The following is a 13,089-nucleotide window of genomic DNA, read 5'->3' as shown; positions in this document are numbered from 1 at the left end:
CGACTACTGGAGCGCTCAACAAATCAGACAATGAACTGATGAATAGATTTGCAGTTTGGAGGCTCCAATCCATTATCTGTACATCCGCTGCATACCCAATCATACACTTTAATTTCTCTGTGACAGACGCCATTTCTTTTACGCTGCTTCTTTGCTTCCAGGCGCATCAATCGCGCAAAAAGCCCCAGACCACCTGCATAAACCTCTCCGTCTCTTCCAGCTGCGGGACATGTGCCGAGTCCGCAAATTGTATCCATCGCACCTTCGGGATGTGCTTGAAGTATGGCTCCACAACCATGTCATGTGCTTCATCATATCTTCCGTTGATGAGCAACGTCGTTGCCTGAATGTTGGGCAGCCGGTCAATGACGCTCCACGTCTTTAGAGAGCCAGTGATGTGGAATTCATTCGGTCCGTTCCTATGCCTCAAAGGTTGAATATGCGCACCTCAGAATGGACGAAACACCTACATGGTGAAGTACACAGTTGGATCCTTTTCTGTCCATGCGAGCGCATCCACAAGGGGCTGAGGCATCGGGTCGAGCCTGCACAAATGCCGCTTGTAGAATTCGTTTGTCGCGGCAATGTACTCTGGATCCGTTGTTGTATCCGCCTCCTCGTGCTTATTCAACGCATCCTGCACTTCCTGGGGCAAATCCTTCCTCAACTCTTGTGCGGCTTCAACCCACAGTTTCATACTTGCTGGCGAGTCAGCAATCACTAGTTTCCCAAGGCCTTTCGGCTGGCGCGTTGCAAACTCTGCTGCCAGCATCCCTCCCCAGCTCTGCCCTAGTAAGTTGTAATTGTCGTGGATGTTCAAGTGATTAAGAAGGTTGTGCAGCTCATCGACGAAGAGCTGCACAGTCCAGAAGTCGACATCTCCGTTCTTCTCTGGGATATGGGTGGAGCGCCCATTGCCGAGTTGATCATAAACGATGACGGGTACGTCGAAGAGACGTGTAAGCTCAGAGAGGATGTCAAGGTACTCGTGGGTCGCGCCAGGACCGCCGTGAAGTACTACAAGAGGTGGGTTTTGTGGATGGGGCAGTGTACCATACACCTTGTACCAAGTCTTGCATGGCTTTCCCGCAGCAGGAACGTTAAACTCGGCTTCGCCTTCTCTGAATTGTGGTTTGAGCGAGGACATGGTTTGCTGTGGTTGTGGAAATCAAAGAGCTGTTGGGTGGGTTTCGCGGATGATGATGGGCTTTATCTGTGATGGGTCTGGCATGGGAGGAGGAACTTTGAGCCATATGGTTTCTCCGGAACAGCGGTACGTTCATCCCGCCCATTCTCATTTCAACGTTTAGCTTGCTTTGCAAATCTGGTGCTGGGTCTGCTGACCACCTGGCTTGATCGTAATCAATTGCAATAAATCAGAATACGAGCTTGTAGTATACACTGAGCATCAGATGGTCTGAATGTTGTCTTTGGTAGCTAGTAGTACAGTTTAAACTTATTATCCTCGTGGGGAGTGGTATTATATTTGAATATGTGCAGCCTGACTTTCCAAACACATGACGGACACATCCGAGTCGGCAAGCACGCGCATGCTACCACCATCAATCATCTTGCGTTGATTACATTAATCTTTACTGCTTCGGTGGTCGCCGCCCTCGTTGCAATCAATGGCTATCTCACTGCCACTTTCTTCAAGCAAATCATTGTCTCGTCCACTACACTTCTCAGATCCGAGTCCGAGGTTGGCCTCAACTTTCAAGTCCTCACCACGGACAGTCATTCTTATCTTCACCTCCGATAAAGCCGCTGCTCGAAAATTTCTCAGCAATCGACCGCTCCACGAGTTCGCGAACGTTGATGCTTAAAGTTACACATAGGCCTCACTTGGAAATCCTCCATCTCAGTGCTTCTTTCTTAGTGAAGCACTGGGGCTCGTGCGTCCTACATAAAGGCCACGCTTCGAAGAGCTGCACTTATCTCTCTTTTCTCTTCTTGACCCCTATCTTCCTTGCAACGCGCGTACAAAATTTTAGACTCACCCATCATTTCATCTCAGTGCCCACTACTGTTCCGCACATTTTAAGGAACACGAACCAGCGGCGCACTGCTGTGGAGAGAGTGGCTTCGTCTTCCTGAGTCAACATGTCAGGCAGATCCAGGAACAGAAAGGTCACGATCCATAGATATCGTCCTGAGCCAAGTTGGCAACTAGAAAGAGCGACCGAGAGTCAAGATTAAGCCGAGAGGGGCCATCCGGGTCATCGAGAAAGAGAGCTTTCGTTGCTGAATGGAAGGTTCTGTCTCCCGATGACCAGTACAGTCCTGTGAGTAAGTCGTCGATGAGACGGAAGTTCGCGCTTAGTGCGTTTTGGGTACGGAATAACATCACCGTGACCAGTCAACTCCTGGATCATCCTCCTACTGCGCTTCCATGCCAGAGGTCCTGCCTGGGCAAGCTCAAGTTTTGCAAGGTACGGACTGCCCATTGCTAACCAAAATACGACGCTCACCATAGCTTGCTAGTACAAACCTAGAGCTTCTCGATTGATCATTGCATGTGACAATGTCGTGCGTTCTCGCTTCGGGCGACACGCTGCTATTCAGAATTCGGATGCGCAAGTGTCGTGACCAGGCAGCCCTTGTCAACAACCACTCGCTGCCATGGTGGACGCTCAGTTCGATGCTGTCGCCAGGGTAAATCGTCGCCTTCCAAATTAGAAGAAGACCATTCCATGACGCTCCATCAATGGTATTCTTTTCGGCTGAGAGTTTAACGCCAATCCCGTACACGACATTGCGCCTAACATCTTGCAAGTCCTCGATGTGAGAGGTGCCGTAGTACGACCGACAACGTAATAGCCTCCTTGGACCCTCAGTGTCTCCTGCGCCGTTCTGCTATCATCTATTACCGATGATAATAACATCGCAAGGGACAGTACCCGAGACTCCCAAGAGGTTGAAGGCCACTCCCGCGCACATGTCTACGCACCGAACATCCCGAGTCTTCGATGTCAGAGGTACCCTACGATCGAATCCCGCTGACAAACCAAACCACGCAATGTGACTGACCTCCTTCACTATCCCCTACGACCCGGAGCTATACTACCCAATAGGTTGGAGGTCACTGCCCGCAGTCTTGTACGTTCATCTAGTCCACTAAGTCCGGCTTCCTTTACTGCGGGTCAGAGATTGTTTTCTCCTTTGTACGGAACAGACCTGAGACAATGGACGGACTGCTCACAGTCCCACTTGGTTGAAGTAATCATGAATTCTCTCGATAATCTACGTTTATTTCATTGATATAATTACACTACTAAAGCCTTCATTTTCGTCCATGCATGAATGTAGGTTTGGAACACAATTTTTGTTCACTTACTTATAAGTGAAACGTGACTTGTCTCGACGCCCGCCCCATGACGTTATCAATCAATTGCTTACGGATGGACACACGGAAGACATGATGATTTGGTACCACATGGCGCTGTCTCTGGTTCTATCTCTTTATCTCATCTTTAGCGTCTACTCAAAGAACGGAAGATGAACATGGAAGTTACACAACTGGAACCGTACATACTTAAAGGTCAGTCACGGTCATGTGGGTCGAGGAAGGAAGTATACGAGCTCACACATGGAAAGGCTCGATCAAGGTCATCGACAGGTTCTTTTCTGTGCCCTTGGATTACGCCAAACCGGATGGTCAGCTCATCCGAATATTTGTGCGCAACCTTATTCCTGTGGGTGAAGCCAAAGGATCTAGCGTAGAGTCAGATCTGCCTTATCGTACGTCAATATCAATTTCTGCAATCGTTGCATGATGTTCATTCGCGAAAACCAGTCTTATATCTGCAAGGTAACTCATCACGCGCATGTCTCGAACAATTGCGAAGTGGACCAACTTCTTTGTGCAGGTGGCCCAGGGTTCGGAGTCGACCTATCTCTCAGCGTGGACTTGGGAAATGCGGTACGTTTCTTTGTCTTCATGCAAAAGAAGGTTTGCCAAGCTAAAGATATGAGGAAGCTTCATCAGAAAGGATATCAGGCAAGCGCTGCCATGAATTATCGCTCGTCCATGATGCCTATTTGACAATCGCAGACCCTTTGGCTTGATCCTCGTGGGACCGGTCTCAGCACGCCAATAACAGCGGACATATTTCAAGCTACGCAAATGGACGATAAGGACATTGCTCAATATTTCAAACACTTTCGTGCGGACAACATCGGTGGATATCTTCTAAGAACGCTAAGCGTCACTAGTGCTCATGCGAAAGATAGTCAGGGACTGTGAGACCATTCGGCACTTTCTCCTCGACGGCAAGAAGGATCCCGAAGCACGCAAATGGTCGATCTTAGGGCAAAGTTTCGGAGGTTTCTGTGCCGCTACCTACCTTTCCTTCCACAATGATAGCTTGAAAGAGGTATTCACCACTGGTGGTATCCCACCCATGGTCGACTCTCCTGACGCAGTTTACGAAGCTCTCGTTTGTAAGTGCCTAGGTGTATGCCCGCCTTTCCACTACTAACAGGCTGTGTAGTAAAGGTGGAACAACGAAACAAGGTTTACTATGAAAAGTATCCCCAAGATGTTCGAAATGTATGAAAATTTCAGCCAGTCTATTCCCAAGTTGTTAATAAACACTAGGTTCGTCGGATCTTAGATTTCCTAGAACGCAACAATGTCGTTCTTCCGAACGGCGGGAATCTGTCGGTTTCGCGATGGCTACAACTCGGGATGCAGTTTGGATCGCATGGTAGGTTTTTATTACTGCGCAAGTGCCGCTTTCCCTCATATTGTATGCGTAGGTGGCATTGATCGGGTTCACCGTACGTAAGATTGTTTCAACTTCGCCAACGAAAGCTCATTACACGCAGAGCTCGTGTTCCGAGCGATCACGGACTTGGACTCTCTTGGGAGGCTCTCATACGGACTTCTTGACAGTGTACAAGGAACGCAAAGCTTTGACACCAACCCTATCTATGCAGTACTTCATGAGCCTATTTATTGTCAAGGGTGCGTTACGGATCTACCCTTCGCGAGGCATATCTCAACTGATCATTTCTGTCTCAGGCGCACGGCGAGCTGGTCTGCACACCGCATCATCCAGAAGAACGATAAATTTGTTTGGGGAAAGGTGAAGCATATGTCTGATGATGTCCCTATTTACTTCACGGGGGAGATGGTACGTCCACCTGGGTATGTTTGGGATGCTGAACTTAATCCACACATCAACAGATATTCCCTGACATGTTCGAAGATTATCATCATCTGCGTCCTCTACGAGGCGCGGCTGAACTCCTGGCTAACGACGAAGATTGGCCCATGTTGTATGACTTAGAAACCCTGAAAAAGAACAAAGTCAAGGTAAACGCAGCAACGTAAGTGGGGTATTTGTAATAGTCAACCCAACTAAGTTGAACACGATCCCCACAGATATTATGATGACATGTACGCAACATTCCTTAAGTCACTCTTGATGTCCCTCACGTGAACTGTTTCCAGGTATGTCGATTTTGGTCTTGTGCAGCAAACAGCGTCTGTCATCGGCAACGTGGAACAACTCATCACTAATCAGAGTTTCCACGACGGCATTCGCAAGAACATGGACAGCATTCTGGAAACTCTTTTCAAGCTGTCTAAACGAGAGCGCGACTGATTAGACGAACGTTGTGGTGGTCAGCTCTCTTGTGCATAATGTAGCCTTTTCAGTTTTAGGCGCGACATTCGTTACAGGATTGACCAAGGATTCAAACGTTATCTACAGTCTTTCCACAATATCAATGCAAAAGCCTTTTGACTGCGGTTCTGTACTGTTTATCAGAGAAATGAATAGATATCAGTCAGGTCGTGAAGGGGCTCGAACACTTCATGCTCGTCGTCCTAAACTTCTCAGAGATACGAGCATGCCATTGACAACCGTACTACGACACTGTCATCTGTTGCCTTCTGCTACCCGCCGGCGCTCTGCTTCTGGATCTTTTGCTACGCGCGCAGGCAAGCAGAGAGACCCTAGAATAGGACTGAGGATCCAACGCTGCTGGTGAGCGAGACCATTGGGATATATCTCGAGGAGAACATTGTAAGGAATAGCGGCGGCAGTGCTTGATGAAGATCGACAATTTTGTAGCTAGGTCGTCGGGTGGATAGTCGGAAGAGGATTGAATCATTGAAAAGTTGCAGAATTCAGATGATGCGGCGTGGTGGGTCAAAAAATATTATCAGTGCTCCCTAATTATAATTAAGCGCTCGACTCTTTGATGAACCGGATCATGATCGATATCTACGCTCGGCGTCATTCTGCTCTGACATATTTCATTCGTTAGACTATCTGCCGTTGGTTGTCCCTAGTCTTCCTGATACTCTTATCTCTATAAAGAGTTACCGTATGTGATCATCTCGAGGATCGCAGTCTGCGAATCCTAGTACCAAACAGTTGTAAGTAGTACAGTCGGCTTCTATCGTATCTTTGCTGTTGATTTTTAACTCGTCAGCTGGGTCTATGATGCACCGCGCTCTGCAATTGGACGACATCATCTACATACTCTTCCACCATGTCAATGAACTTGAACCCTCTTCGAAATATTCAGAATTAGGGGATTTTGGGCGGAAGACTCTTGCGGCCCTTGCGAGGACATGCCGAATATTCCATGAACCCGCGCTGAATGTGTTGTGGGGAGATCTGTACTTTCTGTATCCCTTGGTAGAATGCTTACAGCACTCAGGCGATGACTCGTGGTATCTCGAAGTAGGTTTATTACAACAGAATTCTTGACTGAGTACTAACAGCTGAATACTACTAGGATCATATGAACAGCCTGACCGCTAGCGATTGGGAAGTTCTGCAGAAATATGTCCCGCGAGTCCTGTCTTTGACAATATCCCAATGTCATGGAGAGGCACCCTTTTATCACAACGTTTTGATGGCTCTTCGACAGCAGCCCGTTGCTCAGCCTCCCCTCCCAAACTTGCAGCGTTTTGATTGTCGCCACCTCATCCCCGAAGACTATCCTCTCCTCAATATGTTCTTTGTACCATCTATGACGGATCTTAGCCTCGAGATCCATCCTGTCGACTTTCCAAATATTCCACTGTTCATCTCACCTCTTGCCACTTTATGTCCTCGTTTAACATCTCTCCGTCTTTTCGGTTACGGGTCGCACGAGCCCATCAAGGCTACTGTATCAGATGTAATCATGAGCCTACCTCATCTTCAGACACTTCATTGCGACGAACTCAGTCAAGCGGCGATGAATTTCGTTGCATGGCACCCATCGTTGACCGAACTGGAAATTACTATCCCGAGTGGCCATCAGTACGATTTTTCACAGTTTCCGCATCCTGCTCTCCCTCGTATTCCACCTTTTTCCCGGATCAAAAGCTTTGGGATGAACTCCTGTCATCTGACTGACATCAATGCATTTATTAAGACTGTCCAACCCTCGCCTCTTCATTTACGTATTAAGGCGGTCCAAGGGCCGTCGCTTCAAGGTCTACAGGAGTTTTTCAGTACCTTGTCAAGTCAATGGAGATGTGATTCTATGCAGAGTCTTCAATTCCAGCCCAATAAACGTTTCCCAGCTGCATCCATCGATATGGATACCATCAAACCTTTGCTTCGCTTCTCGAAGCTGCGAGAGCTCCTTCTCTCGACACTCGGGTCCTTTCAATTCTCAGACGAGGAGCTCGCTGCTTATGGGTTCTTCTTGGCCTTGCCTTGAGGTCATCACCCTGAATGACGGTGATGGGTCCCTGGCGAGTAAGGCCATCCCCCATCACTCTGCGCGGCCTCCTCTTACTGGTGGATAAGTGCCCTCGTTTGAGGAGCGCTCACCTAGCTATCAACGCATGTGTGTTGGAGGGGATAGAGGAGCCTCCTGTATCGATGGTTGGCGCCAATGACCTTCAGGATCTCGTGCTTGCGGAAACAACCGTCGAAAATCCTAGAGCTTTTGCTCTCATCGTCTCTCTAGCTTTTCCGAAGGTGAAAGAGGTCGTGATGCCTCATTCGTGGTGGCGTATTCCGTCTGACGAGCCTAAGTGGGGCAAGGTGAATGAGTACCTCGAGATGTTCAGGTCATCCGAGGGGGGCATTGAAGGATCTAGTTGCGTTGATGCCTGAAAGCTGGTTCTCCGTCTCCCGTGTACCAATGCATACTAACATGTTTTAATTGATGTAGTACAAGTGATTGCCGCTGCGGGGCTCGTCTGGTTAATATGATTGTATTTAGCAACCTGAGAGGAAGAATGCCTTGCGCGCACGATCCACTTCAAGCGCGTCCCCAGAGTGCAAACAGGAGAATTGGATTCAGGCAGTCTATATCTGATACTCGTCATTATACATGAACAAAAATATGGGAACATTGTCAAGAGATGTGTAAAAGATGAGTCCATAAGTGATAAAAGAAACGGACAGTCCAATATTGTCTGTCAAGTACCGATAACAGGAAAAGAAACGAAACGAAAGAGATGCGGCGGAGATGAGTCCATAAGTATATAAAAAAAGGGCAGTACCGGCGATAAAAGGAAAAGAAACAAATCAAAAGTCGTATGTAGGAGAGATGAATCCACAAGTAAAAAGAGAAACGGGCAGTACCGGCGATAAGAGGAAAAAGAAACAAATCAAGACCTTTACATGCAAGGAGATAGAAGAGACTTGGGGGTAGATGTGTGTGCGGGACCGCGGGCGGTGGCCTTCAACTTCTTGGATAGTGGAAATCCAGGTCGTAGGGGACGAAGGAGGCCGTTACGTTGTGTGTGCGTCGGATTCGGTCGTAGGGGACCTCTAACCGCAGAAATGGTAGGGACGAAGGAGGCCGTTACGTTGTGTGCGTCGGATTCGGTCGTAGGGGACCTCGGACCGCAGAAATGGTAGGCGCGTAGAAATGTGCCGGTCGTTATTGATTAGCGTGATGGTCCATCTTGAAGAAGAGTGCTATGAAGAAGAGTGCTATGTAGGAGAGAGTCCTGGAATGGGCGTGTTCGGAAGCGACAGTGGTGACAGCATTGATGTCAGTCCCAGTTCAGCCATGGCAGTGGCCCAGCCGTCGACGAGAGCTGCCTGGTCGACGAGAATCTCGTCGTAGACTTGTTCGAGGTGACCTATATGAAATGAGTAAGTGATGTGGGCGACAGGAGAAATTACTTACTAATCATTATATTGTCTTGCTTGAGATGTGAGCGCGCGATGCTGTCACGCGCGGCAATCAGACGAGCAGCGTACTAACAAATTGATACAATGAGCGTCATACCCGGTTTAGCGACAGGCACGTGGATACTAACCTTCTGTTTACTGAGGTGCGACCTTTGATGTCGAAGCGCCGTAGTAGGGTGAGGTAGGAGTCCGTCGGTAACGCGCTTCGTACCTGGAGGCTTTAGACGCGGTTTCGTCGTCCGAGGCAATGCTTCGATGGAGCTGGCGGATCCAGGAGGAGCGGCAAGGTCAGGATTGGCAGATGGCGTCTGGTGTAAGTTGTCGACTAGTAAAATCAGCGGCAGCGGTTGCGGAGAGGGACAATCTGAGTCGCCGGGGGTAGGAGTCGTCGTCCCTGGGGTCGGGTTGCTTGAAAGTTCGTCCTAGAGATTCAAACATTAGCAACTGATGAAGTTTAGTGCACTGTGCGGCGGGTCGCGGCTCCGTACCTTACAGACAGTGCTTCCGTCACCATCACATTTACGATCTCCCGAGTCGGTGTCTGAGTCATGGTCGGAGACGGGAGTGTCCTTGTCGAAGTCGTCGTCGTGGGATACGACAGTGGTGTCGGAATCGAGCGAGCAGCGTTTTGGCCTTGGGATTGGTGTTGAATGTAGCCATAGAGAGTAGGGTGTAGGCGAGTATGCAGTGATTGGCGAGGCTTCGGTTGCGGGCACATTTTGCGAGGATGATGCATTGGGTGGAGTAAAGATGTCGCCGGCGAATGGTGGACTTGGGTTGAACGTAGCTTCGGAGCGGGTTCCTTGTTGATGCCACTGAGAAATATGCGGGCGGCTTTGTTGGAGGCTAAGATGAGAATTGCAGGAGAAACACAGAAATTTAGTGCAATGCCGGCGAGATCGGAGACGTTCTCCGCGTCGCGTATAAGCTGGACGGTGGAGTCCAAAACAACTTCCTTGTAATTCGCGACATAGAGATATCCAATGATAGTGAGGCGAGCACCTCCGTTGAACATGGTGGAGATCATTATGTTGGATGGATGAATGCGAGTAAATATAAAGATGAGCTGGTACGCGTGTAAATCGACGGCAAGAAGATGGCGGACACTGGATACTTTGCGCGAGCGCGATATTTATACTCTTCCAGATTAGAGTTTGCGGGCGCGCATAATATTTTATACTCTCCTAGATTAAAGTTTGTTAAACAGACTCGATCGCGACGCGTCAGTCACGTGGTGTAAAATCAACCCTTATAAGTATAACGCACGACTGACCATGCACTACAGACGAACTTGCCCTCCGACATATCATCATGGTGTTGTTCGTACTGAGAATGGGCGTGGTCTACATAGACATGACTAGGTTATAGCAATCTGAAGGCGAAGAGCGCTGGATAACTTACATTAGATTAATCCTAAGCTAATCTCCAAGCTTCCTCCAAACCGTAACATTCATGTCGCTCATCAACCCAACTTAATATATCTTTCAAGCCCTCTTCGCAGCGTGCAAAAACCGCTAGAATATACGCTCATCCTCTCCCAATCATATTTCCGGAGCTAACATACAGACTCTCGCTCACCCAAACACTCAATCCTCACTGCACTGCGCTGTTCGGCCCTGTCACCCGCTGAGCTTGGGTCTCAAACTCTGGCGATGCAAGCTTATTATGGCAGCGTGACTCTTTGGAAAGTGAGACCTGTCCAGGAGTGAGTCCAGCTGGTTGGCGAGACAAGTAAATGAACGGGAAAGGTGCATCGTTCTCTTCTTTTGTTTCGTCATGTTGTAAAACTCTTATCTGGTACAGGACTCACATCCGAAGAGATCATCGCCGCCAAACACCATGCAGAGCGCAAACAGTTTAAGCTCGATCGTGCGAAGTTGCTGCGGCTACTTTCAAGGAAGAAGGCCGCGTTATCGTGCCTGGTATTGCGCCGGATGGCACACAGATGCATCACCTCTGCTGCGACCTGGAAACCAACATGTGCATCCGTGCCTTCCGAACAGTCACCTCCTGACGTCGGTGCCAGGTCGGACATTCTCACTTCAAGCAAGAGGGTCTCGTTTATCTTCACAATGTCAATTTCGCCTTCGTTAGCCTCATGTCCCCTGCGGGTGGGCAGGTTCGCCAAAAGCCGCCCTTCTACCTCATGCAACACCTTGTTACCTTGTATCCTGGTATTGGATTTGCAAGAGCGCGGGCGACGAATTGCTGCTCATCGACAGATTTGTATCTGATATTGAACACTGACCTGGCATGTAGTAGGTAGACCACGACATATGCACCTCGGGTTCAAACTGCACCACAGCACTGCAGCACATTGTAGGAGACGCAATGAGAGTGGTCGGCGATGCTCCAGGAAATTGATGTGTCGTGACAACCAGAAACTTGTGACCGAATAATAGACTGAGACCGTGCTTTGATTACGATGGGGTCACTATATTCTAGCGCCAAAGCAGGTTCGGGTACATCCAGCAGGAAGGCGTATCGATATCTAATCCGAGAGTTCCTTTTCCTTCACACCATATTTTGCGGGGTCGGTACCATGATGTTGATGATTCACAAAGTTGAACCTAAGAAATTTGTTATGGGTCAGGGACAGAACACTCTAGTGACATATATTCGTACATGGGGAATGCGTCTGCAAATTAGATGTATTTAGCTGGAGAACACTAGTTGACATACTTCAGTGACACTCACGGAATTTCAACTGAGACCACGCAGAATTCCGGTATGCAGTGCCCTGCACCCACTCTGGCTGGCTTGATGTACCATACAAAGGCTTACCCTCGGCTGCCCTTTGGGAGAGCTCAGCCACGTCCATGTCCTCCTCTCGTTTGTTCTCTGACCAACCCCAGAAACGGACTAACGGGAAAAACATGAGGCTGCTCAGGCCGCACAAAACCAAGGCAACTCACAACTTGAGCGTTGGTATGCTAGCAAGAACCCGCCGACGAAGCCAAGGAAGCCTCCGAGCCGAAGGCTGGTCCGCAGACGAACCTTCGCGGGGTCAGCCATATCTGAGCACGAGGATAATTCATATCAGCTGAATAGAAAGCGCTTTGAGTGAAACAAGGATGCATACTCCAGAAGTACAATGCACCCGGGAATGCGGCTGTTCCTGCAGCCCAAGTTGCATAGTCTGAGGAACGGAAATAACGCACGACACGGAAAGCGTGCGGGTCAGCGTCGATGAGCGGGTATGGTGTCGTGACGACCTTGTTCGGCATCGCGACAAATGTTGACAATAAGAAGAACGGTCACTGATTAGTAGTCGTTGTATGGAGAAAGACAAGGTCGCGGTTCGTCGCGAGGAGTGACCGGCCCTAAACCGGGAAATGCCAGGCCTGCTCACTGAGCGAATCCAATAATTATATCTTGTCCTCAACGTCCACTGTTCTTTCGTTTCACATCGCTGGTTGCCTGTTCTGCGACGTACGCAAGGCAGCCTGCAAACTCTTAACTCGCTGGGATATTTCTAGATCCATTTCAGGAGAATGAGCGCGGACAGACGGAGTGACCGTCGGGCGAAGAGGACTGCCCATTCGTCTCCCTACGCTCGCCCAGCGAAACTCAGCAACCCAGTCCCAACCAAAAAATCGGTGAGCACATGGGACACAGTGTCGTATTCTATCTGGAACCTTGTCTGATATTGTACGTTCAAGCTATGGAGCATTTCAGGTTTACTGAGCTTCCTACGATTTGGTGGCACTGAGGAGAATGAGCAAGCTGAGGATCTGGTGCGCTCAGATGCATCGTCCTCTAGTAACGATGAAGACGAGGGTTTGCAGGTTCAGGAAATGGAGGCGCCTCCTCGTATACCGGCTCGTAGAGTTCAACTTGATCGGAACTCTGCGCCTGAATTTGTTCTCCCTCTTCCTCCTGGCGATGTACCACCAGGGCATGAGGTTTGTACTCTATTCCCCTCCATTTCGATCCAATAACCTTGATTCACGAAGAGTAGCCTTCGCAGGAACTAGTTTAT

The 13,089-nt window shown here is 49.0% G+C and overlaps 5 protein-coding genes across 5 annotated transcripts; 2 read left to right on the top strand and 3 right to left on the bottom strand.

Moving 5' to 3' along the window:
• Nucleotides 1–13: 13 nt before the first annotated feature.
• On the bottom strand, nt 14–1,448 carry EDB91DRAFT_1118521 (Alpha/Beta hydrolase protein). The gene is made up of 2 exons (XM_041318092.1): nt 471–1,448; nt 14–419 (listed from the first exon to the last, which is right to left on the bottom strand). The coding sequence occupies exons 1-2, from the start codon at nt 1,145–1,147 to the stop codon at nt 167–169; spliced, it is 930 nt and encodes a 309-aa protein (XP_041179972.1). The 5' UTR covers nt 1,148–1,448; the 3' UTR covers nt 14–166.
• Nucleotides 1,449–3,350: 1,902 nt separating this feature from the next.
• On the top strand, nt 3,351–5,832 carry EDB91DRAFT_1118514 (alpha/beta-hydrolase). The gene is made up of 15 exons (XM_041318091.1): nt 3,351–3,541; nt 3,598–3,741; nt 3,797–3,811; nt 3,870–3,922; nt 3,980–4,000; nt 4,055–4,181; nt 4,234–4,443; nt 4,494–4,552; nt 4,601–4,709; nt 4,762–4,782; nt 4,831–4,969; nt 5,027–5,138; nt 5,192–5,334; nt 5,390–5,404; nt 5,459–5,832. Exons 1-15 carry the CDS (start codon nt 3,499–3,501, stop codon nt 5,610–5,612), a joined length of 1,365 nt encoding a protein of 454 aa, XP_041179971.1. The 5' UTR covers nt 3,351–3,498; the 3' UTR covers nt 5,613–5,832.
• A 619-nt stretch (nt 5,833–6,451) lies between these two features.
• EDB91DRAFT_1118506 (uncharacterized protein) lies at nt 6,452–8,195 on the top strand. The gene is given in 5 exon segments (XM_041318090.1): nt 6,452–6,701; nt 6,757–6,870; nt 6,892–7,613; nt 7,639–7,694; nt 7,714–8,195. The coding sequence occupies 5 exon segments, from the start codon at nt 6,459–6,461 to the stop codon at nt 8,073–8,075; spliced, it is 1,497 nt and encodes a 498-aa protein (XP_041179970.1). The 5' UTR covers nt 6,452–6,458; the 3' UTR covers nt 8,076–8,195.
• A 364-nt stretch (nt 8,196–8,559) lies between these two features.
• Nucleotides 8,560–10,220, bottom strand: EDB91DRAFT_1118498 (uncharacterized protein). Its single transcript, XM_041318089.1, is given in 6 exon segments — nt 8,560–9,055; nt 9,103–9,175; nt 9,236–9,529; nt 9,596–9,894; nt 9,924–10,185; nt 10,196–10,220. 5 exon segments carry the CDS (start codon nt 10,132–10,134, stop codon nt 8,904–8,906), a joined length of 1,029 nt encoding a protein of 342 aa, XP_041179969.1. The 5' UTR covers nt 10,135–10,185; nt 10,196–10,220; the 3' UTR covers nt 8,560–8,903.
• Nucleotides 10,221–11,370: 1,150 nt separating this feature from the next.
• On the bottom strand, nt 11,371–12,431 carry EDB91DRAFT_110569 (NADH-ubiquinone oxidoreductase complex I, 21 kDa subunit-domain-containing protein). The gene is made up of 5 exons (XM_041317442.1): nt 12,190–12,431; nt 12,023–12,124; nt 11,805–11,969; nt 11,733–11,745; nt 11,371–11,677 (listed from the first exon to the last, which is right to left on the bottom strand). Exons 1-5 carry the CDS (start codon nt 12,332–12,334, stop codon nt 11,599–11,601), a joined length of 504 nt encoding a protein of 167 aa, XP_041179968.1. The 5' UTR covers nt 12,335–12,431; the 3' UTR covers nt 11,371–11,598.
• Between the last annotated feature and the right edge of the window lie 658 nt (nt 12,432–13,089).

The sequence above is a fragment of the Suillus paluster genome (genome assembly GCF_016628075.1).
Source record: "Suillus paluster strain FC165 chromosome Unknown EDB91scaffold_12, whole genome shotgun sequence".
In the NCBI taxonomy this organism is placed as follows: Eukaryota; Fungi; Basidiomycota; class Agaricomycetes; order Boletales; family Suillaceae; genus Suillus; species Suillus paluster.
This window is presented reverse-complemented; position numbering and strand designations above follow the sequence as displayed.

Excerpts from the sequence above, each read along its gene's own strand:
- EDB91DRAFT_1118521 (XM_041318092.1), bottom strand. The coding sequence starts at position 1,147 with ATGTCCTCGCTCAAACCACAATTCAGAGAAGGCGAAGCCGAGTTTAAC. Across the intron at positions 420-470 it reads CCAACTGTGTACTTCACCAT|GAACGGACCGAATGAATTCC; the intron begins GTAGGTGTTTCG and ends TTTGAGGCATAG.
- EDB91DRAFT_1118514 (XM_041318091.1), top strand. The coding sequence starts at position 3,499 with ATGAACATGGAAGTTACACAACTGGAACCGTACATACTTAAAG. Across the intron at positions 3,923-3,979 it reads GCGTGGACTTGGGAAATGCG|CTTCATCAGAAAGGATATCA; the intron begins GTACGTTTCTTT and ends GATATGAGGAAG. Across the intron at positions 5,139-5,191 it reads TTTACTTCACGGGGGAGATG|ATATTCCCTGACATGTTCGA; the intron begins GTACGTCCACCT and ends ACACATCAACAG.
- EDB91DRAFT_1118506 (XM_041318090.1), top strand. The coding sequence starts at position 6,459 with ATGCACCGCGCTCTGCAATTGGACGACATCATCTACATACTCTTCCAC. Across the intron at positions 6,702-6,756 it reads ATGACTCGTGGTATCTCGAA|GATCATATGAACAGCCTGAC; the intron begins GTAGGTTTATTA and ends GAATACTACTAG. Across the intron at positions 7,614-7,638 it reads CTCCTTCTCTCGACACTCGG|CTCGCTGCTTATGGGTTCTT; the intron begins GTCCTTTCAATT and ends TCAGACGAGGAG.
- EDB91DRAFT_1118498 (XM_041318089.1), bottom strand. The coding sequence starts at position 10,134 with ATGATCTCCACCATGTTCAACGGAGGTGCTCGCCTCACTATCATTGGA. Across the intron at positions 9,530-9,595 it reads ACGGAAGCACTGTCTGTAAG|GACGAACTTTCAAGCAACCC; the intron begins GTACGGAGCCGC and ends TTGAATCTCTAG. Across the intron at positions 9,056-9,102 it reads GCAAGACAATATAATGATTA|GTCACCTCGAACAAGTCTAC; the intron begins GTAAGTAATTTC and ends CATTTCATATAG.
- EDB91DRAFT_110569 (XM_041317442.1), bottom strand. The coding sequence starts at position 12,334 with ATGCCGAACAAGGTCGTCACGACACCATACCCGCTCATCGACGCTGAC. Across the intron at positions 12,125-12,189 it reads GGGTGCATTGTACTTCTGGA|ATATGGCTGACCCCGCGAAG; the intron begins GTATGCATCCTT and ends CCTCGTGCTCAG. Across the intron at positions 11,970-12,022 it reads AGCATACCAACGCTCAAGTT|TCCGTTTCTGGGGTTGGTCA; the intron begins GTGAGTTGCCTT and ends TTTTCCCGTTAG.